Below are 27,959 nucleotides of genomic sequence, written 5' to 3'. Positions count from 1 at the left end.
CTAAATACAATATCTAGTTTGGTTAGGATCTCTCCAAATTTGGCTGTGAATATATTTCTAGATCACTAATAACTTCACTGTCACTTTTCATGCGGGTGAATGCTCCTCTGTAAGAAAAGGGAAATGGTCCAGAATGAACGTAGTGCTCTCTATGCTGTGGTTTGATTCTCATTTGTTCAAGTTTTGTTTCTCAGAACATATGCAGGAGACCTTAAATTGTATTTGTTTTTTTCTCTCTCTAGATATATAATTACATCACATTTGATATAAGAAATGTGCAATTCTGATAAATATGAATGCGCCTTTCATACCCTATAGTTCTATATCCTAATGTCCTGTAAACACACCCTGCCAGACTGATAAAGAGAAGGTATCAGTGCAAATAAAAGTCAAGTTTGCTGTATAAAACTCAAACTGTTTCAGTGGGGAGAGAGTTTGTTCTGCTATCTTTGATATGGGATGTTGAATATGCATACAGTCTACCTGCTTGTCATTGTCTTAATTATACAGTAGAGAAATTTCTCTTTGCAGAGAATGCCTGAGCCTGATCCGATTTGGCCTGTCTCATTTAGGTCAGAAGTGTTGCTCATGCAGTTACACGGGGTTAGGACCAGTTGTGACAGAGAGGAAATTAGAATCTGAGCCCTTTTCATGCATAAAGCAGCATTTTATTGCATTATTCCCTGTCTGCTTTAGTTCAGTATGCATTGCTGAGGGCATGGTTTTCTGCTTTGCAGACCTCAGAGACTGCCAGCCAAATTCTCATGTGACACGATTGCATTGATTTCACTGGAGATCTGTTGCTGGATAATTGAGCTCCACATTCTTTCTTTTATTCCACAGCTCAAATTGCTGTCAGCTAAGCCTTTAACACAGGCAGGTTTCAAGTCACAATGGGTTAAGAAAAAGAGGTCAGAGCATGGAGGTCTCTCAGGTCTCCCATTAGTGTAACAGTGCCTGATTTGTTGACATAGAAGCAGCAGGGCAGATTTTTGTCCAGGGTTATTCACTGCTGTAACTCATCCCTTGCTCAGAGCTGTGTATGTGACTGTATTTTCCACTACGTTATAGAAGTGCTTCTGCTTTAAATCAGAGCACTGAGAAAAACCCTCAGTTGAGAACAGCCTCCTCTCTGTTTCGAAGTGCCTCACATTCCATTTGCTTCATATTCTGTGAATCTGATTCGAAATTCATCCTGCCACGCCGTGGTTGTTTTCACTCCATCTTCACTCCTCATCACATACTTCGTCTTACTAAAATTTGCTGCCCTACTCTACTTTCCCAAACGTGCAGATTCTTGATGCTACAGCAGCTGACAGAACTAGGCCAGGCAGACAGCTCGCCTGGGGCTGTTACTGGAAGTCAGATTTCAAGGAACTCCTTCGGTGCTCGCATGAGTTGTAGAAATGCGCGCGTTCCCACACAACTTGGACGTTAGTACCAAGGACAGAGGAGCTCTGGTGGGGAGGAAAAGCCGCCCGGACAAACTGAAAATGGCCTGAAAAACAAAGAATTAACCTGAGGACGAGTTACAAATATGCTTCCATAGCTTCTATTAAGAAGACCAAAGCCCGCTAATGACGAGAGGCACGTAATAATACTTCTGATTGCCAGGAATAACACAGAGTTTTAGGGCTGACTTCTGAGGCGTTTCAGAGATGGCATTTGCAGTGCTTGAATAAGTATATGCTTAAATTGAAGTGAAATTACAGACTGCATGTGAATAAGCACAATGAATTCTGAAGGTATCCTGCTGACCGGTGTCATCTCTAGCATTAAGCATTTCTTGTTATTCCAGACCAATACACATGCAAATTATTTGTCTACTACTTAGTTGCAGCAGAGCCACTAAAGCGTGATTCCACTTCGCTTGCCTATGTACATGACATTCCTTCAACTGAACTCACTTGAAATGTGGAAAAGTCGGGTGTGTGGAGTGTATTTTTGGCTCACCACGGGAAATGCCAGCATTTCTTCCTGGAAACTATTTACAGTGCCAAGATACTTCAATAAGAAAAATGATCTGAGACCAGGAGCAACAATGCTGTCTCAGTGTGTTTCACTTGTTCACTTGCATGCTACGTGTGTGTTTAGTATGTCAGTGGCTCGTAGTTCCTATTTTCTGCTGCATAGTTTCCACCAGCATCTTTGGTAAATAATGAATTTGGAGTTTTGCTTTTATAGCTTTGCCTGCTTACCCATTTATTCACCTCTTCATATTATATCATCAGTTGTTTTCATGACTCATCTACCTGTCATTATCAGTAAGAAAAAACCTGATGTTTGATTCCCCACTTGTGAATTTTAGGGACAAACCGTCTACATTTGTACCCCCAGAAGTGTCTGCTGCTCTGAATCTCTTGTTCAGCTTGGCATTGGGGTGCCATTCTGAAACCCCACTCACTTTCTCTTTGAATTCTATAGCGAACATAGTTTCTTATTTCACCTCTACAGATTTCATTATGGAGGTCTGGAGGCATAAGATTTCTTACCGCTGCCCTGCAAAATCCAGTCTCTCTCTTTCTTCCTATGGAGGTGGGGTCTGTTTTACATGGTCCAACTTGCATAGGTCTCACTGTCAATCAGGGCAGCTCCTTCGAAGTCTAAACAAAGATAGAATTGTATGAGTTTGTCTCACAGTCAGTCTTGGTTTTGATGCAAATTTGGAACAGAGAGAGGATTGGCACCACATAGGCAGGAAGGGAAAGGGGTAAGGAAAAAAATCAGAAGTCCTGAATTTCTCCTCTTCCCATCTTATCACAAAACCACTCAGTGAAATGGGCTGTGGAAAACCTGTGGTGGTTTTGGGAGAAACACCGTGGAGAAGGGTCTGGGAATGAAGGAGAACTTTGTATATGGAATGAGCATGAGTTGCTGGGATTCATGCATACAAACCTCATAGTCTGAAACTGCATCAGCGAGCCCTCAAAATGATTCAAAGTGAAGCCTCCAGTGTCTACCAAGAAAATAATGAGCTCCTGACAAAGTGTAACTTGGCAAAGAAACTTTCCAAAGACAAGTTTAGAAAACTGTAGATCTTTTCCAGTTCTACGTACGTCTTTGCCGTGGGGAGGAAAAAGCCAAGAGAGCAAGCAAATGCTTTTGCTATTAGGAAAGGCTTCATTAAAAGGTACAGTACATACTCAGAAGGCGAGAGTGATTTCTGCTGTGAGATTATGCACAAAAGTTGCTTTAGTTATGAATGGTGGATTTGTATTTTGTTTTTAATAGGCACTAATCTAGCCTTCAGTGCCTGTGGCAGCTCTGCTATGGACCACATTCAGTTCCACATTTAACAATCCAGTGCTGCACGTGTCTCTTCAGAGACTAAAGGGTGAATCTTACTTCTGTGCTTTAAGTGCAAACATGGGGTTCAGAGGGAAGCAAAGCAAAAGAAGGTGCAAACACATCCCTTTCCATGGAGTCCTTCTGAGATGACCCATTTCTGCAGTTCTGCCTCTGTTTTCAGAACACAGACAGTTTTTCTGAATCTATTGCCTTTGTTACTGGTCCCATCACTGGTGTTGTGCTGCTTATAATCCATAGTTTTTGCCTAGGCTGTATCTGCCTGAGGCAGATTTCTTCAGCTATGAAGGCTACAGTGAGAGCAGAGATTGCTTTGCAGATAGGAGAAATAAAAGTTAGTAGATTTAGTCGATGTAGAATCCTTTCTTTTTTCTTATTTTTTTTCTCTCAAGTTTGTAGCGAATTGCTCTACTTGGCTGATTGCAGTGCACCCTGCCATGAAACTGAGTGTAGCTCAAAGGCACCCCACTGACCTGCTTGTTTTGTTTCTCTTTTTTGAGCTCTTGTTTCAAAAAATTGATGCTCAGGTGTCTGAGCTCTTAACAAAAAAGAGACTGAATTCCCTGTTAACTTGTGCCTCATCTCAGTCTCTGTGAGTTGGTGCCAGTACTCCTATAGTTACCTCTTCTCAGTTTAGATATAGCACATTTGAGTATTCTGCCCCATAAAAAAGTAGCTTCTTTCCTGTGGCTTGTACAAAATTCCTGCTGCGGTTTGAGCTGGATGTAGAATTCTTCTTTCCTTCCTGTCTGAAAGCATGAATCATTTCAGTTGTGCAACAGCAGAAGACGTTGCTACACTACGGTAGGTACAGCTCATCATGGAGGAAGGTTGCATATATGTGTACAAGAATGATTCCTCTGATGATTTCATAAAATGTCTTAAGACTGTTAGAGATGAAGGGATGTTCTGTAGATATATGGTACTTCTTCTCAGTTACAGATTTTTTCTCAAATTCTGGTGTGTTTCTCTGTGGCTTTTACTAACCTTATCATTTATTTCCATGGATTCGTCTTCTTATTCTGGTAATTGGCTTGGCACATCCTGTGGTTTGGCTTCAGATTAAGGATTCAACTTCTTATTGTTACCCTAGAGTTTCAAGCAGTCATGTAGTTATCCGTATATTTGCTGCACATCTTTGGTCGGACTTTCCTCTCCAATTTGAAGGATATATCTCTGAGATTCTTTTTCTTCCTTATATTGTAATGCTACAGTTTTTTGTTCTTTGTATTTTTTATTTCTGGAAATTTAATAGCATTTTCCAGGTAAGTTTCTGACTTAAATGAGGATTTAACAATACAATACCATGAGGTCCTTGAAATACTTAGTTCACTGAGACATAGGTTCTCCCATGAGGTTTTACCAGTGAATAAATTGAGACATATTAGATGATTTATACTGCATATATATTATATATTAGATTATATATATTGCAAGAAGTTTGAGTTTCAGTCTTTCTGACCTCCAGACCACATCACTATTAATCTCAAAGCTGTGAGCACTTTCTGGAATCTCTGCTGAGAGCCCTTTGTGCTGTGGGAACCCCACATCCAGCCAGCTCATTTAGCTTCTCTTCTCTTGTCATGGTTCAAAGGGCTCTGAGATGGCTGACCTTTGGTTTTGTCTCAACTGCTGTTGGGAAGTAACTTTTCCAGGCCTGGGGAATCCATTCAGTGGGAGTCGTTCATTTTTCACTTTGCAATAATTCTATCTGGTTGCAGCATTTGCCTCACTGTGCCATTAAACTATCACGCCCAGGTGAACATTTTCCTTGGCTGCCCTATAGGTTTGTTCATCTCAGATTTTATTTCCATCCTAATTTTCCCATCAGTCAGCAGTCAGCTCCCTAATAAGTCCATCTGCAGTTGGTGTTCCCGAGTTTCATACAGGAGGGTCTTTATTATGCCCATCTCCCAGCATCACAGACCTGCATAGCCTGACCCAAATCACACCAACAAGCCACTGTTATACATGGCTAAAATACAAATTTTTAAAAATTTTTCGTTTATTTGACTTTTTCAGCTCAACATTGAGTTTCACTTTTCTACATCATAAAGGGAATAAGCTTAATTTGTTAATAAGAAAAAAAGAAAAAAGAATCCACTTTATAGAAGGAACATTTTAATTTCCTGGGCTTTGCAGCTCTAAGGTTTAAAGGAGCTGCAGCATCAACTACACGAGACATTACTTCAGTCAACTTACTGATCTTGTCCTCATTTTTGCCTCAGACAAAATCTATATTTTTTAAAAAAGTAATGCAGGCAGATATTTTTAGCTGCTGTGAGTCACTGGAGTGCCATAGGCCATATTCACCACCTGGTCTTCCTGCTTTGTGGGGAAAGTAGAGTTGGCTAATACACCAGAACACCACAATCAAATTAGAAGACAGAAATGGGAGTATTTGAGCTGTCTGCTCCCTCCACATCCACAATTCTTTCCTCTCCATTCCCAGTCTTTCAAGCTTTTTCTTTCAAATCTTCAACCAAGATCCTTTCCTGCCAAACCTGACGGCGCAGGGGAGAAGTGTTACTGACCATCAGTCACAGTAGGGTTTGTTGTAGAAAGAGCAGGCCTTGCCTTGCAAGTAAAGGATTCAGCATCTCCAAAAATGATTAGAAAAAGGAAGGTAGTAATACAAGAAGTCACCAACAGTAAAAAGCTTTCTGCTCCTTGTACCACTAATCTTTAATAATTTGCTACCTGAAAATTCAGTTTGGTGCCTCATGATGCTCTGAAAGGCACTGGCACGTCTTACTTCCCTGTGGATGTTCTTCTGCCTTTAGAGCTGTAAATTAACATAAGGTTCATATTTTTAATCCTTTCCAGGGATGAAGGAAGCACGAGTACTGTAGTTTTTCCTCTGTAATACTTTTCATGCAGTAATTGAAGTCCAGGCTGCTCTGTATTTTATTAGAAGGAAATAGATGCAATTGAGGCAGCTTTTCTTTCAAAAAGGCCATTTTGTTCAAAGCAAAAAATTACTGGTTTCAAAGATGACCTCCTCAGAATGGTTTCTCACGGGTGGGATGGAATTTCTTGTGAGATAAGGAACTCCTGAAATAATGCTGATATTTTAGTTTTCTTCCTGCTGAGTTTTCAGAATTGAGTGAAAAATGACAACTTTCAATGGCCAAATAAGTGTTGTGAACAGTTTTTCAACCAGCCGTATATCTTACTGTGTCATTGCTTGGTCACAGTGGTTTTTTAGTGCTCTTTTTATATAGTCAACTTCTATATTGCTCTTTGTTTTCTCAGACTGCCAAGAAGGAGGAGGGGGAAATTCTCAGTGAAATAACCCACAAATAACAGGGAGAGGAACTGAGTTAATTCTTTTTTCTAATGTAGCCAAAGCACTGATGCCACCAAATAACAAATGTGAATGAATAAAATTCTAATAAGCACAGGTATTTAACAACAGGTTAAAATTTCTTACAGTTTGTTACCATCTTTGGCTGCTTACAGATCAATCGGTGCATAACAACTTGAGCTTCTCTGTTCTTAGACTTCCCAATCTAAGGTGACTTTGGATGCCTGTCCTGTGAAGGAAATTAATGATGATTTAGTTATAATTCCCTCATTCCCCATTGTCAGAACTGAGTTGGTATTGCCACCACATGGTAAGGGGCACTACAACAAAAGTTGGCTGAGCTGCCAGGCAAAATTCTCACCCAAAGGGTTGAGTCTTCAAGCCAAATAAATTGGGGCTACACTTTAATTTACCTTCAGGGTTTGGCAAGGATTTCAGTGCTGCAGAAGCTAGGCTCTGTGGCACTGAGTAGTATAGGATGGCTTCTGGGAGGCTCTTTTTATTTGGGTGCTGCATTGTGGTCCTTCGTAGTAAACATGCCATATGGATGCACATAACTATCAGTTGCCACAGGATTGGGTGCTTAGAAAATTTAAAAACAGACTAAGACCTTTGTTTTGTCATTTGAGATCAATGAAATCCTTCTCTTGTGCCCCCTCCCCATCTTATTTCCCTCTCCTTTTTCCTGTCAGATAAAATGAAAAGGAAAAAAGAAAGAGAAAACAATACAACAATTTATTTGTTCGCTTCTCAGTTCTGCCTGAGACTGTTTTTTAAAGACCCTTCTTTTGTGAGTTTAATCAGATGCTTGATAACAGAAAAAGCGTTGCTAACTAACCCAGGGTACAAAGAAGCCCCTTCAGAGGAACACATGACCTCATCGACAGGATTACTCTATCACATGAATTCAGACTCCATCGCACACCCAAAATAAATGTTAGGCTCCGCTTGCAGCGAGGTGTTTTATTCGCCTGCCTTCAGCAGGGCATATGCCTTGCCAATGTCTTCCTCAGTCACTGGGATTAGAAGTGTATGGAAATTCAGCACAAGAGGCAGATTTTCCTGGTCACAAACAGCCTGCTGTGCACTCCAAAGCTGCCGGCTGGCCCAGGCCTTTGGGCCATTGCCCTACTGGAACCAGCGAGCTCTGGCACAGGTTTGCAGGCACGAAACAAGTCTGGTTTTTGCTCACAGCTCCCATTGTCTGAGCTGGTTTTGTTGGGTGCTCAGCAGCCAAGAGCCGACTCTGGGAATGCGTATGGAGCCGAATGTAGCTCCCTCCCCAAAATATAAGAAGTGACACCATTGTATTGCCTCAGCGCTCTCAGGGTTTCTAGCACTAACATCTGACAGCACTAATATTCTTAGAATATCCTCTTTACAGCCACTCTCAAGGCGGATGTGGATGTTTTCTATCAAGGTGCTTTGAAACCTCTGTGCAAAGACATAGCATGTATTGCTGCTATGAATGGTGAGGAGGAGGCAGGGAGCAGTGCAGCCTGGCACGCTTGTGCTGGGCAAGGTGTAGAAGCAGAGACCTTGTGGTACCCAAGAAAAGGCAGGAAAGATTTCTGCTGTTGCTTAGGTAAAATGAACTGAAACGACAACATCCTGCCAAGTCATGAACTGGTGGCATGTTTGGTGGAAGTCATATTATCCATACTCAGGAGCCCGGGAGAAGGTCAACATATAACACCGCCTGAGGTGTAACCATTGTTGGTTTCTAATTATGCACAATTAACAGTACATTGCATGAGAAATTAGGCACCAAGTTATGAGCGTGGATTGAATAAGTCTGCATTACTCATCTAAGTCACTCAGCAATTGCATTCGCTCAGTTTGAACTTGGATAATTTTATTAAGTCCAGTGGTACCAAAAATGAATCATTAAGAGCTTTTAATTCCTGTGTTTAGTATGGGTCTCTTCCTGAGTCTGGTTGGCTCTATGTAACTATGACATAATGCCACGTTGGATGCTTCTTGTGTAAACACTGGCTATAAAACAACTGTGTTTAAATAGCCATCAGGCTCTAACCCAGGCCAAGAGAAGCTGTGATCTTCTAGAATTCAGCAGATGTAGTTCTCTTAGGGTCTGATTCCATAAGTGTGAGTCCTGCAGAAGACTTGTGATACCTGTTGGTGGGACAGCAGATGGTGCAAACTCTTGTTCTTGAGGCATTCCAGATGTCTGTTGTCTTTTTGATTAAATGAGTGTGTCATTTTATGTTTTTTTACATTTCTTGAAGGAACAGCAGAGTATTTCCAGCATGACAGCAAGAATTTATGGCTTTAGAGTTACCTACAGGAGGCAGCACTCAGGGAAGTGACCCCGTGTGCATCCTGCAGGAGCTGTGCCTGGGCAGCAAGCAGTGTGGGAGGGGAGGCAGGTTCATCTTCTGCTCCACGCAGTGCTGGCAGTCCCAGTTGGGGTTGGGGGCATTGCTGCAATTGCCCCCACCTTCCATTCATTCCCCTGTTTTGAGATGGAGCATTCCCATGTTGCAGCTAGTATTCGGCTTGTGTAGCTATGCCTGGGAGCTGTTCCTCCTTGTTCTGGGGATGTGGAGAACACACAACGTAAACGTCCTTCAGTAACACAGGTCATTGATATGGGGCTAACCTTCTTTTGATAATGTCAAACACAGGTCTGTTAATGTCCTCCAATTGTGGCTGGCCGCTGGAATGGTTCCAACAGAAGCACTGAGTTTATTCTATAAATAATTACATCAGCTTGGCCTTAACAGGAGTATCTTATATCCAGCAGCCCTAAACAACATGGTAGCTGTCTCAGAGCAGCTCTGCTCTAGCCAGAATGCATAAAATCCAACAGACATCTCATACGCCCATTCCACCACTAATCTTATCTGCTGTCTATCTGTGGCCTATTCAGAAGGCAACTGTTATCAAATCTCCTATTAAGAACTATAGTCACTTGGCTGCTATTGCTTTACACATTTGGCTTCCTCTAACAGAGGTAGATACATTATCTGAATACAATAAGAGACAACTTCTGGTACAAGCATCACAGAATTTAGGCAGAAAAACTGAGAGGAGAGAAAGTCTTCAACATAGTAGGACATAGAATCACTCTTGTAGAAATCAGAGATATCGAAGGAATTAAGTTATTTAGTTATTTAATTTCAGTTATTTACACCTTGTTTAGGATGCAAATCTCCTATAAATTTATTAGAGATCAGAATGTTAATTGACTTGAGGAAACAAGAAATTAGCAACAATCTCACACGTCTCAGCACTGCTGTTTCCTCATACCTGCCTTTCCTCTGAGTTCCTCATCCTTTGCTCTTGGTGGAACAGCAAAAGCAGTATATTCAGGCTGAATTTCTTTGCTTTTCCCATCATCAGCAAGGTAATTCTTAAGAAACATGAATTAAAAAAGTCTTTAGGACAATGAAACGGGAAGGCACCTCTTGGTCGTTGAGCTCAATATCCTGTTATTGCAGGCAGCGCATCGTATAATCTGTTTTTCACTTCTCTTTAATTATTGCATGTTTTCAGCAGCTATTTTCTCCCAGCTGTATCTCTGCCAGCTGACTTCATTTCTCATTTAATTCACTAGGTTTGCTCACTAACACCGAACTGATCAAAGGTGTTACTGATACTGGAAGTAGACAACCTCTGAACTCTGAACTTCTGCTCTGCTTTGAAAATCAGCCAACCTCATTGTTTAGCTTAGCTCAGAAATGTCTGTTCTCTCTCTGAGATCCTGAATGAGGACAGACCTAGGGAGATTTTCCATGGCTAAGAATACAGAACTGTTGTAACCAAGTAGTTTATAATGGAATAATCATGCTAATTTAGCTCAAAATAGTCACTGTACAACTGAAGATTTAGGCTCTCATGGGGCTCCCTTTATGCTTATCATTCAGAATTTACCGTAGCTCTTTCACATTTTTTATGGATGTTGGCTTCAGTGGGTTATTTTTCCTCCCTCTTTGTGGCACTGTCATGCTGATGCCTTTGAAATATGAGCCTTTGCTAAATTCTAAATTGTACACAAAGCAATTAATTAAAATTCCTTCTAAAACAGCCTTGGCAAAGTCCTGTCTATGTGCTGCTTTTCAGCCAAGGTAGAATGGGAGGAGGCTAAAATGGATCCAAATGGTTTTATTTAAAGATGACGTACAGTAGGATCCATGAACCAGAAACTGCACAGCTTCCCAAAAGTAGAAATGTAACCTAAGAGCTGATGAAAAATTAACTGGAGTGAGGAGTTCAGGCTTAGCTGAATGGTGATTAATGTGGGACCTCAGGGACTGGATGGGGCAAAAAACAGCTGTGTATCCATTTGTATTGCTTCTCTTTGAAATAGACTGAGGTATACATCTGATTGCAATTCAGATGAACCCCAGGACTTTGTGAAGGTTTCATTTATGGTAGTTTAAAATCTGTTCTATTAATAAGTACAGAGGCGTGATGAGGCTCCCAGAACGTATAATGGCTTCATGTGACAACTGTAATCTATGAGAGCTCAGAAATCAATCCTGAATTCATTGCGAAAATAGGTTCCTACCTCTGCATGCCCATGTTTATGTTCTTAGCCCTGAGAATGGGGCTCCTTGTGGATGCACGATGCCAGCTCCAAATGAGACCCAGATGGCTGCAGGATGTATTTAAGCTGAGTTGTGGAAGCTCAACCACATCAAGCACAAACTGCCAGTGTGTTCTCAGCTAAAAAGGATAGAAGTCCTAAAGGCAGAAAAAAGAAAGCGTGGTGCTAGGGTCAGGGTTGGGAGGTGCTGAATGCCTTCTGGGAGGTACTGGTGTTTGAACTGCCGTGATGGGATTCTGCAAAATTGGATCCTGTTTTCAGCTCCGCGGGTCTTGCCCTGGTTAAAATGCTTAGTCCTAAATGCAGGGCTTTTAGGAGCCCAGGTGGCCCAGTGCCGGCCTCTTTGTGTCTCACTTTTCCATACTTAAGGTACAGGAATGAGGTTTCATGTGTCCACTCTAATTGCTAAACCTTTTGGAACATTTTCTGCCACCCCACAGCACACGTGGATACTATGGGGCCCTCGTTCTGAAATTATTCAGCATGACTGAATCATTTCTATAGTAGAAAGTCCACATTTGGGGGCTGGAGCTCAATGCTCTTTGAGGTCCCTTCCAATCTAAGCTATTCTTGGATTCTATGACTCTATGATTCTGTAAGTACCTGTGTACGTTTAGACGCTGCACTTCTCTATGTATATTTTAAAACTTTTAAAACTTGTTTCCTTTCAACCTCTTTCTTCATACCGATGTCCAGAGAATGTTTTCTCTCTTTCTTCACTGTTACTGAACGTCCACTGTGCAACTTGGAGACTGGATGGGTTGCAATTTATCACACTGCATTTTGTCTGACAGAGCGTTTGAGAATAAGGGAATTGGCTTCTTTCTTTCTTCCCTGATCCCTTCCTCTGTTTATGCAGCTGATTTAAGACTTTGAAGAAAATTTCTGAATTATGAGTATTTCCCTTTGGAGCTTCACATTCTGAAGTCCTATTTGTATCTGTGGTGTCTGGTTGCTGCTGAAACAACTGCAAATTCTCCCTGCACGCACTGTCTGTGTAAGCCTCAGAGAAAACAGTGGATTTTCTGAGTTACTCCAGATTTGGCTGCCTTAAAAATCTGCTTCTTGGATTGACTGCAATGCAAAAAAAAAAAGAAAAAACAAAGAAAAAAATGGAAAAAAATGAAAGTAATTATTTGGCTTTGGCTGTTACTACTGGAAAGATTAATTGCTGCTAGAACTATTGCAAATTTCAGCTCTCAGATGTGATATAAAGTAGTTTGACCTAAAGTGAATATCCCTGCTGATTCCTTTGCCCTAGTAAAATTGGGAATGGAAAGAAAATGATTTTCTATAGCTTTCAATGCATGGAAACAGCAGTGAAAGGCAAAGTCAGAGCTGTTCGTGCTTTGGCCTACTGTGTCAAAACTTGCAGCCCTCACCAGTCTCTTTCTTTAAGAACACTTCAGTTTACTTCAGACTTAATCCATCTGTTTGAGGAGACGCCTGGAGCCTCCAGAGTCACATGCTGTTGGCAAAGCTGTATTATTAGCACTTTTTCTTCAAAAGGTTGCACCTTCTGAAAACCTTCCTTATAAAAAAAGCACTCTGGCAGTCAGCTTCCATTTATTAATCCTCTGTAATAGCACTGCTTTTCTTCCTTGTAGAGAATGCACAGATTCCCCGTGTCAGCACACAAGGAGCATCCCAGGTCTGATCAAATTCCCTGCGTGACTCTTCTGTCTGCATGGCAGTAAATAAAGAGAAGAGCATGGTGTTATCATGATGCCAGTGCTCACACAGTGACACTGCTGGATGCCCGTTCTTCAGGGAACAGATGGCAGGATCCCACCCTGGTGGAAATTCTTGAGACGTGAAGTTTTTTCCATTAACAAATCACAGAAAGCTGTTTTGAGGTTAGCAATTAACAAACCCTAGAGTACACCCTTCTGTGTTTTCTACAGAGGGCCATGGCTCTTTTCCAGCTGAGGTCTTCCTCTCTGTCAGAATCCATCCCATTGCTACTTCTGTCCAAATGTTAGCAAGGTGTGCTGGAATCCAATATATGTTGACATTATTTTATCCCCTCCTGCTGTAATGCTGGAAGTATCTGTTGGGAGAGGAGTTGTATTCTTTTTTTCCTCTCTTTCTTTTTCCTTCTGTCTTCTTTATGTTTCATTTCCCAATCGTGGCATGTACAGGGTGCCTGAGCAAGGCTAATCAGCCTTCTGCCTCCTTTCAGAAGGACAGCTGAGATATTTTTTAACACCTCTCCCTTCGCAGCTGCAATCTGTTTTGATTAAAATCACACCAGGTTCTCATTTGCATCTTTATCACTCCATTTGCCCACAAACAATCTCACAGCTCTACCATTCCTGAATTTGCAAGAGAGTCCAAAGTGGTACATTAGAATTATAAACTATGCAAAAATTAATTTAGCTTCTCACACCTGCTGGTTTCCAGCAAATCTGTCTCTGGGAAAGGAAAATATTCATACACCACCTTTGCTGAGTGTTCCCCAGGATTCAGGATTCCCTGGGCTTCTTTTCAAGATTGACTGATGTTTTCCTATTAAGAAACAAATTTCTAATTAAATTGAAAGGTCCTGACAAAGTTATGATGTCAGTGGGGGAGAGGAGATATCTAAATCAAAAAATAACCCTAATATTTTCTTGTCTTTGACAGCTAAAGTATGTTGTACTTTCAGATGCTCAGATGAAAGGGTTTGTAGTGGAAATGAAAATTGTTCATTTTCTTTGTATTGTCCGTCTTCCACCACATGTTATTCACAGTATTACTTGCTAGTGATCATGATTTTAAGGAGTGTTTTTCTAGGAGTAGTTCTTTTCTTTCTTTCTTTTTTTTTTTTTTTTTTCCCCTCTTTAAGTGATATCTAGTATTTACATTTATGATTTATACAGGAGTTTTTTCCCTCATGCTTTCTGGGCCAGCTGGTATTATATAGATGCCGTGATTAACTTCTTAATTTTTAGCCTCTATATTTCTTTCATACTTCAAAGAAATTCTGAATATGAACATCATCCTTTGAGCCAGCCAAGACAAAAGGATAGGGGAGGAGACGGCAAGTTTTGCATATGGCTGGGGTGAAAAAATGTCCATTGTCTTAATTCTCTTTTGACTTGAACTGATGGGCATTTCTACAGCCTCTACCAGAGCAAGATGCTGGCTCTGCACAGTGCTCCTGTCTCACAGTTGTCCTGGAAATAGTGCTGCTCTTGTTGCATTAAGAACTAGAGCCCATGTCATGCCCTCTGGTCTATATTATAATTCTCTTGGCTATAATCCTTAAGGTTAGACATAACGAGGTGATGCACAGACAATAACACAGACTATGAAAACATCTAGACCAAATGGTATCTTATGTTATCACTAAAATCCAGCTCTCCTTGCAGAGATTCCAAACTTCCTTCATTGTTACTGCTCTGGTGGCTGAGCCACTATCAAGGGCAGGTGAGACAACATGAGTTTGTAGGATATATTCTTTCTCATGACAAGCAGAAGGTTTTGCAGACCAGCCACGAAATCGTTGCTGAGATTTTTGAAGCAGTTGTGTTGTAGTCAAGATGGTAGGAAGACACAAAGGGGCACAGTTCATAATGGATGAATAACATTTCTTATTTGACAAATTGCTTGTTAAAAGGACACATTCTTGGGTAGACAAATTACTCAGCATATCTGAGAGATGTGCCACAAGCATCACTCAGCTCCTTTTTTATACACTGCAGCAAGGCCAAACTCATGTTGCGAAGTCATCTTCTTTTGCAGACTCTTGGGTGCCTGTAAATAATCCAGCAGCTGACATTTGCAAAGAAAAGGATGTCTCCAAGAGGTAGTATGTCTGCAACTTTTAAATACAATCCATGTAAACCACTTTGAAAGGAAGAAGATGGGGAAAAATGAAAGAAACAACTGAGCCTGGCAATGGCTTTGGCTTCCATTTTTCTTTAGAAGAGCCTTCCTGGGTGGTCCCTCATGGCCTGAGCTGTTGTGTAGACATGTTTGAAGGATTTTGAATGGAAGGATGTCATCTTTGTTCTTCCAGCCAAAAATACAGCTAACGCATAAATAATTGCATGAAGGTGTCTTGTTTTTTGGGTCTCAGATCTATCAGTGGAGCTCAGTTTATCGTGCTGGGGCCTTGGCAGATCGGATGAGAAGCACCTGATCCAGATTAGCTCAGACATGGCACTTGGTTTCAAAACACAAAGGTCATAGATCAGACCCTGAGGAATGCTTCTTCCAGACCACCCTTCATAAACTTCAAAAGGGTGTCAGACAAGATATATTACATCTCCCAGTATCATCAGTAGGCTGAAATACTTGGCTGAATCTAATGCAATGAATTCCCAGTAAAAGTGATAATGTGGCTTTCATCCACAGTGAAAGTAAGTGTCTAGCTTTTGTCATTGGCAGGGTTTTCACTTTCCAGGCGTATTCAGAAACCATAGTTTGTATCATCATAAAATAATCTATAAACTCATAGCAGTCAGCAGAAAAAACTACTATGAACTTTCTAGGTTTGGACAAGACTCATGTACCTCTAGGCTGGGAATTAAAAAAGCTGTAAGGAAACTGATGATCACCTTTCACAGAAATTCATTAAGAATTAGGTGCATACCTTCCTCTAGTTTGTTCTGCTAGGTGATGCATCTTTCAAGCAATCTGCCCCTTAAATAACTACTTGAGGCCTAGGCACCCATTTCAAATATATAAACTTGTCTTAGGGCAAAAAGTTACAGCACATGGCATCTCAATGCATGGAAAGCAGTTTGCAAACTCCAAGTGGGTGTGCTTGAAGGTTAAATACCACTTCAAATATTGTCCTGAATGTGTTTCATGAGCTGCAGTCCTTCTTAGAGATTGAGTCACAAATGAGCCTTGGACCATGTTTCTCTCTTACTCTTTATTAGCTATATTGTGATCTCTTCTGGTGCAGACAGAGGTTCAGATATATCTGAACAAATAGGATAAGTGCTAGAAATGGCTTAAAGCTGAATGCTTTTCCACAACAAGATAAAAGCCTCCACTGCTGAGTGTTTACTGCTGATTTATTCCCCAATAAAAAGGGGCGAAGTTCACTCTTTGTGAGCTCAACATTGTCTACACAAAAATTACTTCAGTGAAGTGTGTGATGTATGACTGTTATTTTTCACAAAACAGCTGGGATAGTATGGGAAAGCAATCCCATACATTTTATGGGAAGCAGAGCAGTGGAAGAAGCTAGTCTCCCATTTAACAAATGAGTTATCATCAAAATTGTGGTGTTTAGAGGATAAACTGCTGCTTCCTCCGTTACTGGCACAAAGAAAGAAACTTACAATTGGGAAAGTCCAGTCATCAACCTAACTACTTAAATGAGTAGAAAGAAAAACTAACGTTGAGATGACATTTAATAGGTGTGCTTTGTTTAGTCTATCCATTAGCTGCTGTAGGTTCTTGCTGTACATGGTAAAAGGCTGATTCTGCATGAAGTCAACAAAAGTCTTTCATCTCCCATGTCTTGTGGCATTTGAAAAGAAAGGGTTTGGAGTGAGAAGAAGAGGAAATGTTGAGGCAGCCTGAATAGAGTGAGTTTCGGGAAGAGTTAGTATAGCCCAGCCAGGTGCTTGCAACCATAAGCAAGGTATCATATTATATCTGATGAAAGATAAGACACTGTGAAATGCTGCCTAATGAAAAGGCTTATTTGTTGCTAAGAAGACTTCGTTTTACACCTCTATTGGTAAAAAGCTTCCTCTTTCTCTTGAAGAACTTCAAAGGATTTCATTTCCTTTTCTTCCTTCTCCCTCTCCTCCATTCCCAGTTTCATGTATGTGCATGTTTTCTTTTATCCTGCCCACCTGTTTCCTCCTCTGCCCACCTGCCTGCTCTCTTACCCTTTGAAGTTTGCTATAGTACACTATAGTTCAACAAATTTCCTGTATTTCTATTGATATTTCTTACAGTCTGTCTTCCTTCTTGGATCCTCATCTTGGATAATCTTTTGTGTCTCATTACTTTTGTGCTAAAATGGCAGTAGATATGACAGTAGATAGACAGGCACTGACTCCAGGATCCTCATCTGCAGAGTTCTTCAGAGCACTCTGTTTCTCAGTAGAAAAATTATCAAAATAGTAAAGTCTACTATTGGGCTACAAGCCCCACAGATAAGATTCCCTAGAAGCTGAAATAAATTAAAGCAGATGCAAGAGGGCTACAATGGGTTCATTAATGCCAATAGGCCTTTTGACAATATCATGAGTTTTTCATATGCTTCTAGTAGCAATGATGCAGCATTCAGACAGTGGGATAACAAATGAAGGAAATGAGACTTTCAGCTTTAGCTTACTTAAGGATGTTAGTGAGTGTCCCAGGCTTGCTGTTGGGTGGGGAAGCTGCAGTTCATCCCTTAACACTGTTCTTCTTCTTTCAGGGAACAAGTGTGCCAAGAAAGGAAACTCAACTCAACTTAGTTTGAACTGGCTCTCAAATTTCTCCTGCAGACTAAAAAGGCCAAGCAAATATAAGATTCCATCAGCTTTGAAAAGGAACTGAACACCACAATGGGACTTCCTTCCCAGGTTTTGGCCTGTGCCATCTTAGGTTTGCTGTACCAGCATGCCAGCGGTGGGCTCATCAAGCGAATCATCCGGCAGAAGCGGGAAACTGGGCTCAATGTGACCTTACCAGAGGAAAATCAGCCCGTGGTTTTTAACCACGTCTACAACATCAAGTTGCCTGTTGGCTCCCTTTGCTCTGTGGACCTGGACACAGCAAGCGGGGACGCAGACCTGAAGGCAGAAATTGAGCCCGTCAAGAATTACGAGGAACATACGGTGAATGAAGGGAACCAGATCGTCTTCACGCATCGCATCAACATTCCCCGCCGGGCCTGTGGCTGTGCGGCAGCCCCAGACATCAAGGACCTGCTGAACAGACTGGAGGAGCTGGAAGGGCTGGTATCCTCCCTCCGGGAGCAGTGTGCCAGCGGGGCTGGATGCTGTCCTAATTCCCAGACAGCAGAAGGTAAGGCAGGCTGGGGAACCACGCAGGGAAATTCTCATGCTGGCAGCAGATCTTGTTTAGAGTAGATACTCGAATCTGTTTCAAGAAAGAACAAAAGTCAACCTGTTAAATTCAAAATGTAATCAATGCGTTTGCCAGCTTGGTTCATTCACGGTTCTAGTTTTATAGATCTGTGGGTCAGATGTTTGTCTGGGTCTTGTAGCTGTGGCATTGAGCAAGTATGGCACTTGGACAAGGTGACAGTGTCGGAGTTGAGATTAAAACTCGCACAACCCAAGGTTTTGGCTCCACATGTTGTCCCTTTGAGCAGGCTGCCAATGTAGCTGTTTTAACGTCCAAGTTTTCTTTAATAGAGACCAATAAAAATACAGCGGGATGTAGGCAATAGATTAGAACTAGTGAGAACAAATGATTTAAGAGGAAAAAAGAAAGTATCCCTCCTGCTGCTGCTTAAACTGGAGTAAGAGGTTGGTCATAAGATAGAGAAAACACAGGTTGGTCTGTAGTTAGGTCCTCTCTGAGCACAGAGCTGGTCTCACTGTTGGCGATACAGCGTGCTGCCTGGCTTTTTGTGTTCTGGGTGAATTGGTGAATGATGCTTCATGGTGCGTGCCCTAATGAAGCAGTCAGGAAAGCTGCTCAGTCAGTGGAAGAGGGATTTTGAGAAGAGCAGAGGAATCCAACATGCTCATTTTACCAAGCAGTTGCAGGGGCGCTCCTTCACACCCTGGCAGTAGCATGAATTAAAGCATTCCTGCTAAGTTTCAGGAGAGAAAGGAAGTGTTTCATTCAAAAAATGCAGGTGATTCTGTAAATCATGGCCCATAGGGAGCAGACTCCTTTCGGGTCCCTGTGTGCCACGCTGGCCTGACACCCCCAAGCTAAGGGTTTCCTGACTCTTTGGTGCAGGTCGCCTGGACACGGCCCCCTATTGCAGTGGGCACGGCAACTACAGCACCGAGATCTGCGGCTGCGTGTGCGAGCCAGGCTGGAAAGGCCCCAACTGCTCCGAACCAGCCTGCCCACACAACTGCCTCAACCGCGGCCTCTGTGTGCGGGGCAAATGCATCTGCGAGGAAGGCTTCACCGGCGAGGACTGCAGCCAGGCTGCCTGCCCGTCTGACTGCAACGACCAAGGCAAGTGTGTGGATGGGGTGTGCGTCTGCTTCGAGGGCTACACAGGCCCGGACTGCGGCGAGGAGCTCTGCCCCCACGGGTGTGGCATTCACGGGCGCTGTGTGGGCGGACGCTGTGTGTGCCACGAGGGTTTCACCGGCGAGGACTGCAGTGAGCCCCTGTGCCCCAACAACTGCCACAACCGTGGGCGCTGCGTGGACAACGAGTGCGTCTGCGATGAGGGCTACACAGGGGAGGACTGCGGCGAGCTGATCTGCCCCAGCGACTGCTTCGACCGCGGGCGCTGCATCAATGGGACCTGCTTCTGCGAGGAGGGCTACACTGGAGAGGACTGCAGCGAGCTGACCTGCCCCAACAACTGCAATGGCAACGGGCGCTGCAAGAACGGCCTGTGCGTGTGCCACGAGGGCTTCGTGGGGGATGACTGCAGCCAGAAGAGGTGCCCGAAGGACTGTAATAACCGCGGGCGCTGCGTGGATGGGCGCTGCGTGTGCCACGAGGGGTACCTGGGGGAGGACTGCAGCGAGCTGCGGTGCCCCAACGACTGCCACAACCGCGGGCGCTGTGTTAATGGGCAGTGTGTGTGTGATGAGGGATTCATCGGGGAGGACTGCGGGGAGCTGCGGTGCCCCAACGACTGCCACAACCGCGGGCGCTGCGTCAATGGGCAATGTGAGTGTGATGAGGGATTCATCGGGGAGGACTGCGGGGAGCTGCGGTGCCCCAACGACTGCAACAGCCATGGGCGCTGCGTCAATGGGCAGTGCGTGTGCGACGAGGGGTACACAGGGGAGGACTGCGGGGAGCTGCGGTGCCCCAACGACTGCCACAACCGCGGGCGCTGCGTGGAGGGACGCTGCGTGTGTGACAACGGTTTCACCGGGGAGGACTGTGGGGAGCTGTCTTGTCCCAATGACTGCCACCAACGCGGGCGCTGCGTCGATGGGCGCTGTGTGTGCCACGAAGGCTTCACCGGGGAAGACTGCCGGGAACGGTCCTGCCCCAACAACTGCAACAACGTGGGCCGCTGTGTCGAGGGACGGTGTGTCTGTGAGGAAGGTTACATGGGGATCGACTGTTCTGATGGTAGGTGACAATGGCCCTTCCGAACTCTTTCCTCTGTGTCATCCGTTCCCTGTGTCCACCTTAGAGGCTCCATGGTGTTTTTCATATAGCAGGGCTATGTGTTTCTGCTCTTATTCATGACAGCCCAAACAGCTGAAGCAGTGGAGCTAGTGTGCTCAGAGCAAGAACTTCCCCTCCCTTACTTTCCATGGCTGTGTATCGTAGTGGTTGCAGGTGACTTTCAGTGGCTAGCAATACAAAAGTCCAATAATGGTGACAAAGTTGATTTGTCATTTCCAAGTTTCTTCCCTTCACTGGAGCTAGCACTGCATGGGGATTTGTTATGATATTGTTTGGTTTCCCATGATACCTCTTGATGCTAAACAGTTGCATCTAACAGCTAAGGAGAAGAGGGAGGTGAATCCAGAAACTTCTTACTTAGGTACTCATCTGGATTAATAAAAAGAATATGAACAGAATTTTTACTTTAAAAAAAAATAATAAAAGACTGTCAGGAATGAGTTAACGTGGAAAATAAATTCGGGGAATAAAGAGCTTAGGTATGAAATGTTTCTCACAGATAGATTCTAGTTCCCAGTCTCATGCTGGACCAGTAAAGAAGGGATTTGCATTTGCAATGCTATTGCTATTGTAGGAGCCAAAAAAACTGAAAGGCATAGCTCTGAGACTATATACTGACAGACTCCAAGCACCTTGTGATTTTGCTTTGGAGGTAGACCTTTGAGATGGAGCCCTGATGGAGGCAGAGCAGGCGAGGCATGTGCAGAAAATATGACTGTCCCAGCTGAGGATGAGACAGCCATCACAATAGAATTGCCAGATGTCACAAATATTTCCATGCAAGCTTTCAGAATTATCACAGAGGCCCTGATTATTATCCTTCAATAGACCAAATGGATTTTTCTAACTTAAAACAGTTATGTATATAAATACGTACACAATTTATATATTATATATTATATATATGGAACACTATACAGTTAGATTTGACAAAGCTTAGGTTAAAATAATGGAATCAGCTGGAGTGGAAACTTAGCTATTAAGCCATGTGTTTAGTTTCCCAGTACCACTGACTCTATGGAAATGGATAGAAAATGCTGGCAGCTACATAATGACAGGCATTACACTATAAAGGAGGCAGTTTTCTTTAGGAGATCCCAGGGGAGGAATTTTGGAACTAAGATCTTTGTAGAGTAATCAAAGAGTACTTTGGGGCTGGGAACATTGTAAAGGACAATGAATACCCTTGGAAAGTAATTCCCATTTTTCATCTCCTCCTTTTGGAGGGTTCCCAAGCCACATTTTGGGCTCCTGCACGTGCAAACATGGACTAATCTATTGAAAGTATTTACAAAAATAATCATGTTTTATTTTACTGTGGAAAATCTGTGCAATTCTGTGTATCCAAACCCCAGGACTTCCAGTGTAAAATCACATTTTGCTGCAGTTGAGTTGAAGTTTGATTCCCTCAGGACCCAGCTGTAGTAGTCTTAGTCTTGTGTCGTAGCCATGAAAGAAGGGGCTGGAACAAGTCAGCCATAGGTTATGTGCAAGCATGAAAGCAGAAATTGGCCCATCAGTTCTGGAAACATCTGTAGTCTTCATCAGCTGAACATTCCTTTCTACAAGTGGCTAACTTGTGTGGCACGGCTTCCCCATTCCCTGTTTGTTAGGTGATTCTCATAAACTGCTCCTGGGAAAATGGGAAAGTGGGTAGGTCATTATTTTCTGAGCCTTGAGAACTGACTTTTGTTTTGCTCTTCCCCTCTCTAGTGTCTCCTCCAACGGAACTGACTGTAACGAATGTCACGGATAAAACTGTAAATCTGGAATGGAAGCATGAGAATCTCGTCAATGAGTACCTTGTCACCTATGTCCCTACCAGCAGCGGTGGCTTAGATCTGCAGTTCACTGTACCAGGAAACCAGACATCTGCCACTATTCGTGAGCTGGAGCCGGGTGTGGAATACTTCATCCGTGTCTTTGCAATCCTTAAAAACAAGAAAAGTATTCCAGTCAGTGCCAGAGTAGCGACATGTGAGTTTAATATTCCCTCTATTCAGTCATTTGTCTGTTGTGTATTACGTTTGTGCTGGGGTTTTCTTTCTTTTGTATTTCTATTTTCAGTTCACCTTCTGTTCTCAACAAAGACAGCCTTCACCACTTTTCTTTTCTGTTCTGTTTCAATAGCAATGTCAATGTTAAAAGCAAAGTTCATTATTGTGGGGTCTTCGTAAATTAAGACCCTCAATTCCTTCTTAATAAGGTATATTTTTGAACTCTGGTAATGCTCCCTGAAAAAATATATATAATTATAGCAAGAGTAACAGAAGAGCAATATGAAATCATTTGGATTCAAACAGTTTTGACTAAAATGGAACTTCCATTTGTTTTATATCTTCAGTGTGCTTTGCCATGACATACTCTGTCTCCATATCTGTTGATCTGTAGTCCATTTGCCTTTTTGTACTCTGCCCATCACAGTCTAATTTAATATCCCAGTCTCAGAAGATGCTCTTTGACTTCAGTCAGTGTGCTTCTACAGAGAGACCTGTGGCAGGATTCATTTCACCTACCTTCAAATGTCCATACTAGGTTTCTTTCAAGAAGGCAAAAATAGGCATTTGTAGGGTACAAACAAAGTTGTTTTATTCTTTGTCAGCATCTAGAATAGGTCAGGGGAATGTCTCTCCAGAGGCAGAATAACCAGTTGTGAAGAGAGGTTAAACATCTCTGATGATCCTTGTGGATTCTCAGATGCAGATCCCTGCGTGGCAGATACTTACAGCTGTGGGAAGATGTTCCACCACCAGCATCCTCATTTATTACTTGTTACATGTGTATTTATCTTATTTTTTTTATTGTCACAGATCTGCCTGCTCCAGAAGGTCTGAAATTCAAATCTGTTAGAGAAACATCTGTCCAGGTGGAGTGGGATCCTCTGAGCATTTCCTTTGATGGCTGGGAGCTGGTCTTTCGTAATATGGTAAGGAAGCATCGTTCCTGGTGTCAAAGCCTTGCTTCTCATGCAAGTGAAAGATCCTGAATTTTTTGTTTGTATTAACTGATCGTTCCATGTGTTACAGAAAAAGGATGATAATGGAGACATAACCAGCAGCTTGAAAAGGCCGGAGACATCATATATGCAGCCAGGCTTGGCACCAGGACAACAGTATAACGTATCCCTTCATATAGTGAAAAACAATACCAGAGGACCAGGGCTATCCCGTGTGATAACCACAAGTAAGCACAAGCTGTATACCTATAGTACAACCAATGAAACAACTGCTGGTTGGTGTAGCCTGGGGAGTTTTAAAACAAAGAGAAAATTTAACTCAGTAAGGTGCATTCTTAGGGAAATAGAAGAAAAAAAGCATTGCAGCTTTTAATGACAAAGACATGAGAAAAAAAATACTGCTTTCCAAATCACCTGTTTAAAGAAGAAAGGAAATTTATTTTTGTCTAGAAGGTAGCTGCCAGCATGCACTTTTATTCTTTCCTAAAAGGTACATCCACAGAAACTAGAACTTCTTTCATCCTGCTGATATTGGCATGAAGAAATTGCTTAGGAAAGAGTTTCCATTGTGTAGAACTCAGAGTTTCTGATTGTCCTTGTTTTGGCAACCTCAGTTGTTAATGAATTTAATGAATTTGTTTCTGATGAATCGGCCCCACTTGGCAAGTAAGGAAGAGAGTAAATGAAGACAAGCTTCATTTTGTAGAAGCCATTCATGTTAATTTTGTTCTGAAGTAATTAAAAGCCCAAGTAAGCATTATGAATTTTCTGTTGAGGTTTATTTAATTTTTTTTAATAACATTTTCCTCTCATTAAAACAGAACTTGATGCCCCTAGCCAGATTGAGGCAAAAGATGTCACAGACACCACAGCTCTGATCACATGGTCCAAACCCTTGGCTGAAATTGAAGGCATAGAGCTCACATATGGCCCCAAGGATGTTCCAGGGGACAGGACTACCATTGACCTCTCTGAGGATGAAAACCAATATTCTATTGGAAACCTGAGGCCACACACAGAATATGAAGTGACACTCGTCTCTCGGCGAGGGGACATGGAAAGTGACCCTGCAAAAGAAATCTTTGTCACAGGTAAGGAGGCTGGGTGACAATCCAAATTTCGGTGCATTTAGTGTAATCACCATCAATCTTCCTGTGCTGTTTGCATTGTGTTTCTTGAGTTGATAGTCACTGCATCAACACAGAACCTACATGAAAGTGGAGAAGGTTTTTCTGTGCCTTACATACCTTCTGGCCCAGCAAAACATTCAGGCCCTTCAAGTCTCTAAATATTTGGTGAAAATGGGAATTATATTATTAAATCACTTAGAAGCTTTTTCTCATCACACCCTAAATCTTTACTTCTCAAATCAAATTCTTCTGGATACTTGTCTGTTTGCTGAGCTAAATATCTTCCATGGTTCTCCTTCCATCTAAGACCTTACTTCTGCTTGCCTAAATCCATAGCAGATTGGCAAACATTGTTTTTTTTCTTTTCTTCAGATCTGCAAATGTTTTTTGTGATGTTTTTTTTTTTAAGATTACTTTGTTTCTTTGTCATCCTGGGAATGCTTTATGAATGTGTGGGTCATCATACTAAAAAAAAATCTGCTTGATGTAGTTAAGTGATATCATACAAGAGGGAACAATGTCAGCTTCACGGGTCATGTTCATCTTCTGAAATGGACTGTTGTAAAAGGCTGCTGTCATAAGAGAATTATTCCTGTTACTTATGTCTGGTTTTATTTACTTATGTGTTTATTACAGACTTGGATGCTCCACGAAACCTGAAGCGAGTGTCACAGACAGACAACAGCATTACTTTGGAGTGGAAGAACAGCCATGCGAATATTGATAATTACCGAATTAAGTTTGCTCCCATTTCTGGTGGAGACCACACTGAGCTGACAGTGCCAAAGGGCAACCAAGCAACAACCAGAGCTACACTCACAGGTAAGGGAATCAAGAAATTGTTACTAATGTCCTCCTGCTGTCAACACCATGGAGCATGGGACCAAAAAATCTTTTTGATCACTATATGTAAGAGCAGTAAGTAGAGGTTGCATATCGTGAGAGGAAGTAGTTAAATTAAAATGCAGGTGATGTTTATTTACAGACCCACAGGTGGGTAAATAGCTATTTGACTTTCATACGCGTCTCCAAATTCTGCTGGTCACTTGCCTGAGTTCTGGGTCATGTCTTAGTGAAGATTGTTTGACCTCTGTAATTTCAAGAGGCATCTGAATGTACTAAGGATGGTTTTACTTATGCCAGCTTGCAGCTTTTCCATGTGTATACAAATGGCCATACTGTTCTGCAAGGTTAGATTATGGTACTTTTCCCATGTAATGCGGATGTCTGTGTATACCTAGCATATATCTAGTAGAGCATATATTCAGACTTCTTTATTTACACAAACATACCAGTAGGCATCTCCCATGGTCAGGGACTTATATGTCTATTCCTCATCTCTTAGGTTTGAGACCTGGAACTGAATATGGCATTGGAGTGACAGCAGTGAGACAGGACAGGGAAAGTGCTCCTGCTACCATTAATGCTGGCACTGGTGAGTAGTTTGACCGTCTCTTTTGCTCTGGAGGAAAAAGTAAATCTTTTCTCATAACATCTCCTTTTCCCTGGGTAAATGCTCTGAGGGCTTAAATTCTTTCTCTCCTTCATGCTGTGCTAGCTGAAGTGAACATAAATGGCAGAAATTTAGATTTAGCCTGTTTTGTCTATAAAAGAGAACTTCCTTTTCCACTACCTACATGACGCAATGGGACTTCTACAATCTGTTCTATAACTTCCAATGCTCAGAGTGACAGATGAGACTCAGATCTGTCCTATCACAAGATACTCAATACAGTTGCTGCTCTACAGATGTCTGAAAACTTGACCCAGGGCACTTCAGAGACACCTAAACTTTACTTTTTACCTATAGATCTTGATAACCCCAAAGACTTGGAAGTCAGTGACCCCACTGAAACCACCCTGTCCCTTCGCTGGAGAAGACCAGTGGCCAAATTTGATCGTTACCGCCTCACTTACATTAGCCCCTCTGGAAAGAAGAATGAAGTGGAGATCCCTGTGGACACCACCTCTTATATCTTGAGAGGATTAGATGCAGGGACAGAGTACACCATCAGTCTGGTGGCAGAGAAAGGCAGATACAAAAGCAAACCCACAACCGTCAAAGGTTCGACTGGTGAGTAACAGCTTTCAGTGAGTACCATGCACCAGGTCCTTGATCAGTGTCTGGTCTGAGTGCACTTTTACCTGATTTTCTGAGCCGTCTCTGAGGAACTGCTAAAAAACATCCACTGCCTGCAAAGCAGGCTTAGCTCTGTCTAGCGTGACAGGTTAATTGAGGAACAGTTGTGTTTAGCTCCATGTTCTCAATGATTTCTTTGCTTACCCTTTGAGAAGGCTCACAAAGAACACAGCTATTTGTTCTGCAGGAAATGCAGACCTCATTGTTTGTTTGATGTGAGGCTGCTTTTTTGTATGTTGTCTTACAACTTGTTTTATATTCTACAGCCAAAATCTAGGAGGAAGAGCAACCAGAATGTTTCTAATATTGCTTGTTCCTGCCTAATGAGTTCTCTTCACAGCATGCCTCCACCCATCATGCTTCAGCAGGGTCAACAGGGCTCTGATGTTGCCCTTCCTCAGTTTTCTCATCCAAAAGGCTATTGTCACAAATCTGGTCACAGTCACTCTTTCCATTGGATACATGACTATTATATTTGTCTGCAAAGGAGTCCATTTCTGCCCTCTCCATTTGTATGAACTACTCTACTTAACTAGAATCAATGGACCATTCCTTGAATGAGGTTTCTCTGTGAAACTTTATTCTACAAAGTTTACTGTGTACGGATCATAGAACATAAGTGAATCCTGAATCTTTAAGTGCCTGTAGCCTAAACTTTGTGAAGCTCAGCCTCAGGTGCTGTGAGGGAGCAGAGGCAATGAATAAGAATCAGTGGGGCTAGAATTATTCTCCTTAGCAGATGTCAAGGTTTTTAACCTTTTCCCCCAAAAGACTGCCTATGGGGTAAACACATGAGAAGCTGTGGATTTTGCAAACTAATAACTGTAAAGACCTAAATGGCTTCAAAAAAAAAAAAAAAGAAAAAAAAATAAAAATAAAAATCCCACAGTTTCATGTTCCCAGGCAATATTCGTGCCAGCAGCACCTATGAATGCTTTATAGAGCCAGGTAATCCAGTGCAGGAATGAGTTATATGGCATTGTATAAACTGCAGTAAACCATAAGTAGTGAATTACTTATTTGATGCATAAATCAGACCTGTGTCCAATGCAGGGAAAAATTAGGGAACACTGGAGCACACACATGCAAAGGGAAGCTGAAGGTTTACGTGGCATGATTGAGCAGGCTTTGATTTTTCCAAAGTGATCTGTTTCCCCATCTGTCAGAAGACTGAGCAGTCTCAAAAGAAGTATGTGTAGAGGATGAAAAGGCAGAAACAACATGCTGTGGAATTTCACAGTCTGGTCTTTCCAACGCCCGTTTCCAAAGTTCCACAAGATGGCTTCTTTTTTCTTTGGATT

General features: G+C 42.3%; 1 protein-coding gene across 8 annotated transcripts in view; it reads left to right on the top strand.

Annotated features, from left to right (window-relative positions):
* TNC (tenascin C) overlaps window positions 1–27,959 on the top strand; it is a 90,014-nt gene that overhangs the window by 29,709 nt on the left and 32,346 nt on the right. For all 8 annotated transcript variants that reach the window (XM_085239151.1, XM_019621397.3, XM_019621398.3 and 5 more), the window contains exons 2-10: window positions 17,557–18,149; window positions 19,059–20,372; window positions 22,146–22,409; window positions 23,243–23,358; window positions 23,459–23,615; window positions 24,210–24,479; window positions 25,155–25,340; window positions 25,864–25,953; window positions 26,329–26,592. In XM_085239151.1, coding sequence (XP_085095277.1) covers window positions 17,687–18,149; window positions 19,059–20,372; window positions 22,146–22,409; window positions 23,243–23,358; window positions 23,459–23,615; window positions 24,210–24,479; window positions 25,155–25,340; window positions 25,864–25,953; window positions 26,329–26,592 — 3,124 coding nt within the window. In that variant the 5' untranslated portion in view covers window positions 17,557–17,686. The remainder of the gene's footprint in view (window positions 1–17,556; window positions 18,150–19,058; window positions 20,373–22,145; window positions 22,410–23,242; window positions 23,359–23,458; window positions 23,616–24,209; window positions 24,480–25,154; window positions 25,341–25,863; window positions 25,954–26,328; window positions 26,593–27,959) is intronic.

Source organism: Meleagris gallopavo, chromosome 19, assembly GCF_905368555.1.
Source record: "Meleagris gallopavo chromosome 19, MGAL_WU_HG_1.1, whole genome shotgun sequence".
In the NCBI taxonomy this organism is placed as follows: Eukaryota; Metazoa; Chordata; class Aves; order Galliformes; family Phasianidae; genus Meleagris; species Meleagris gallopavo.
Note: the sequence above shows the minus strand (reverse complement) of the source record. Positions and strands in the feature narration are given on the sequence as shown.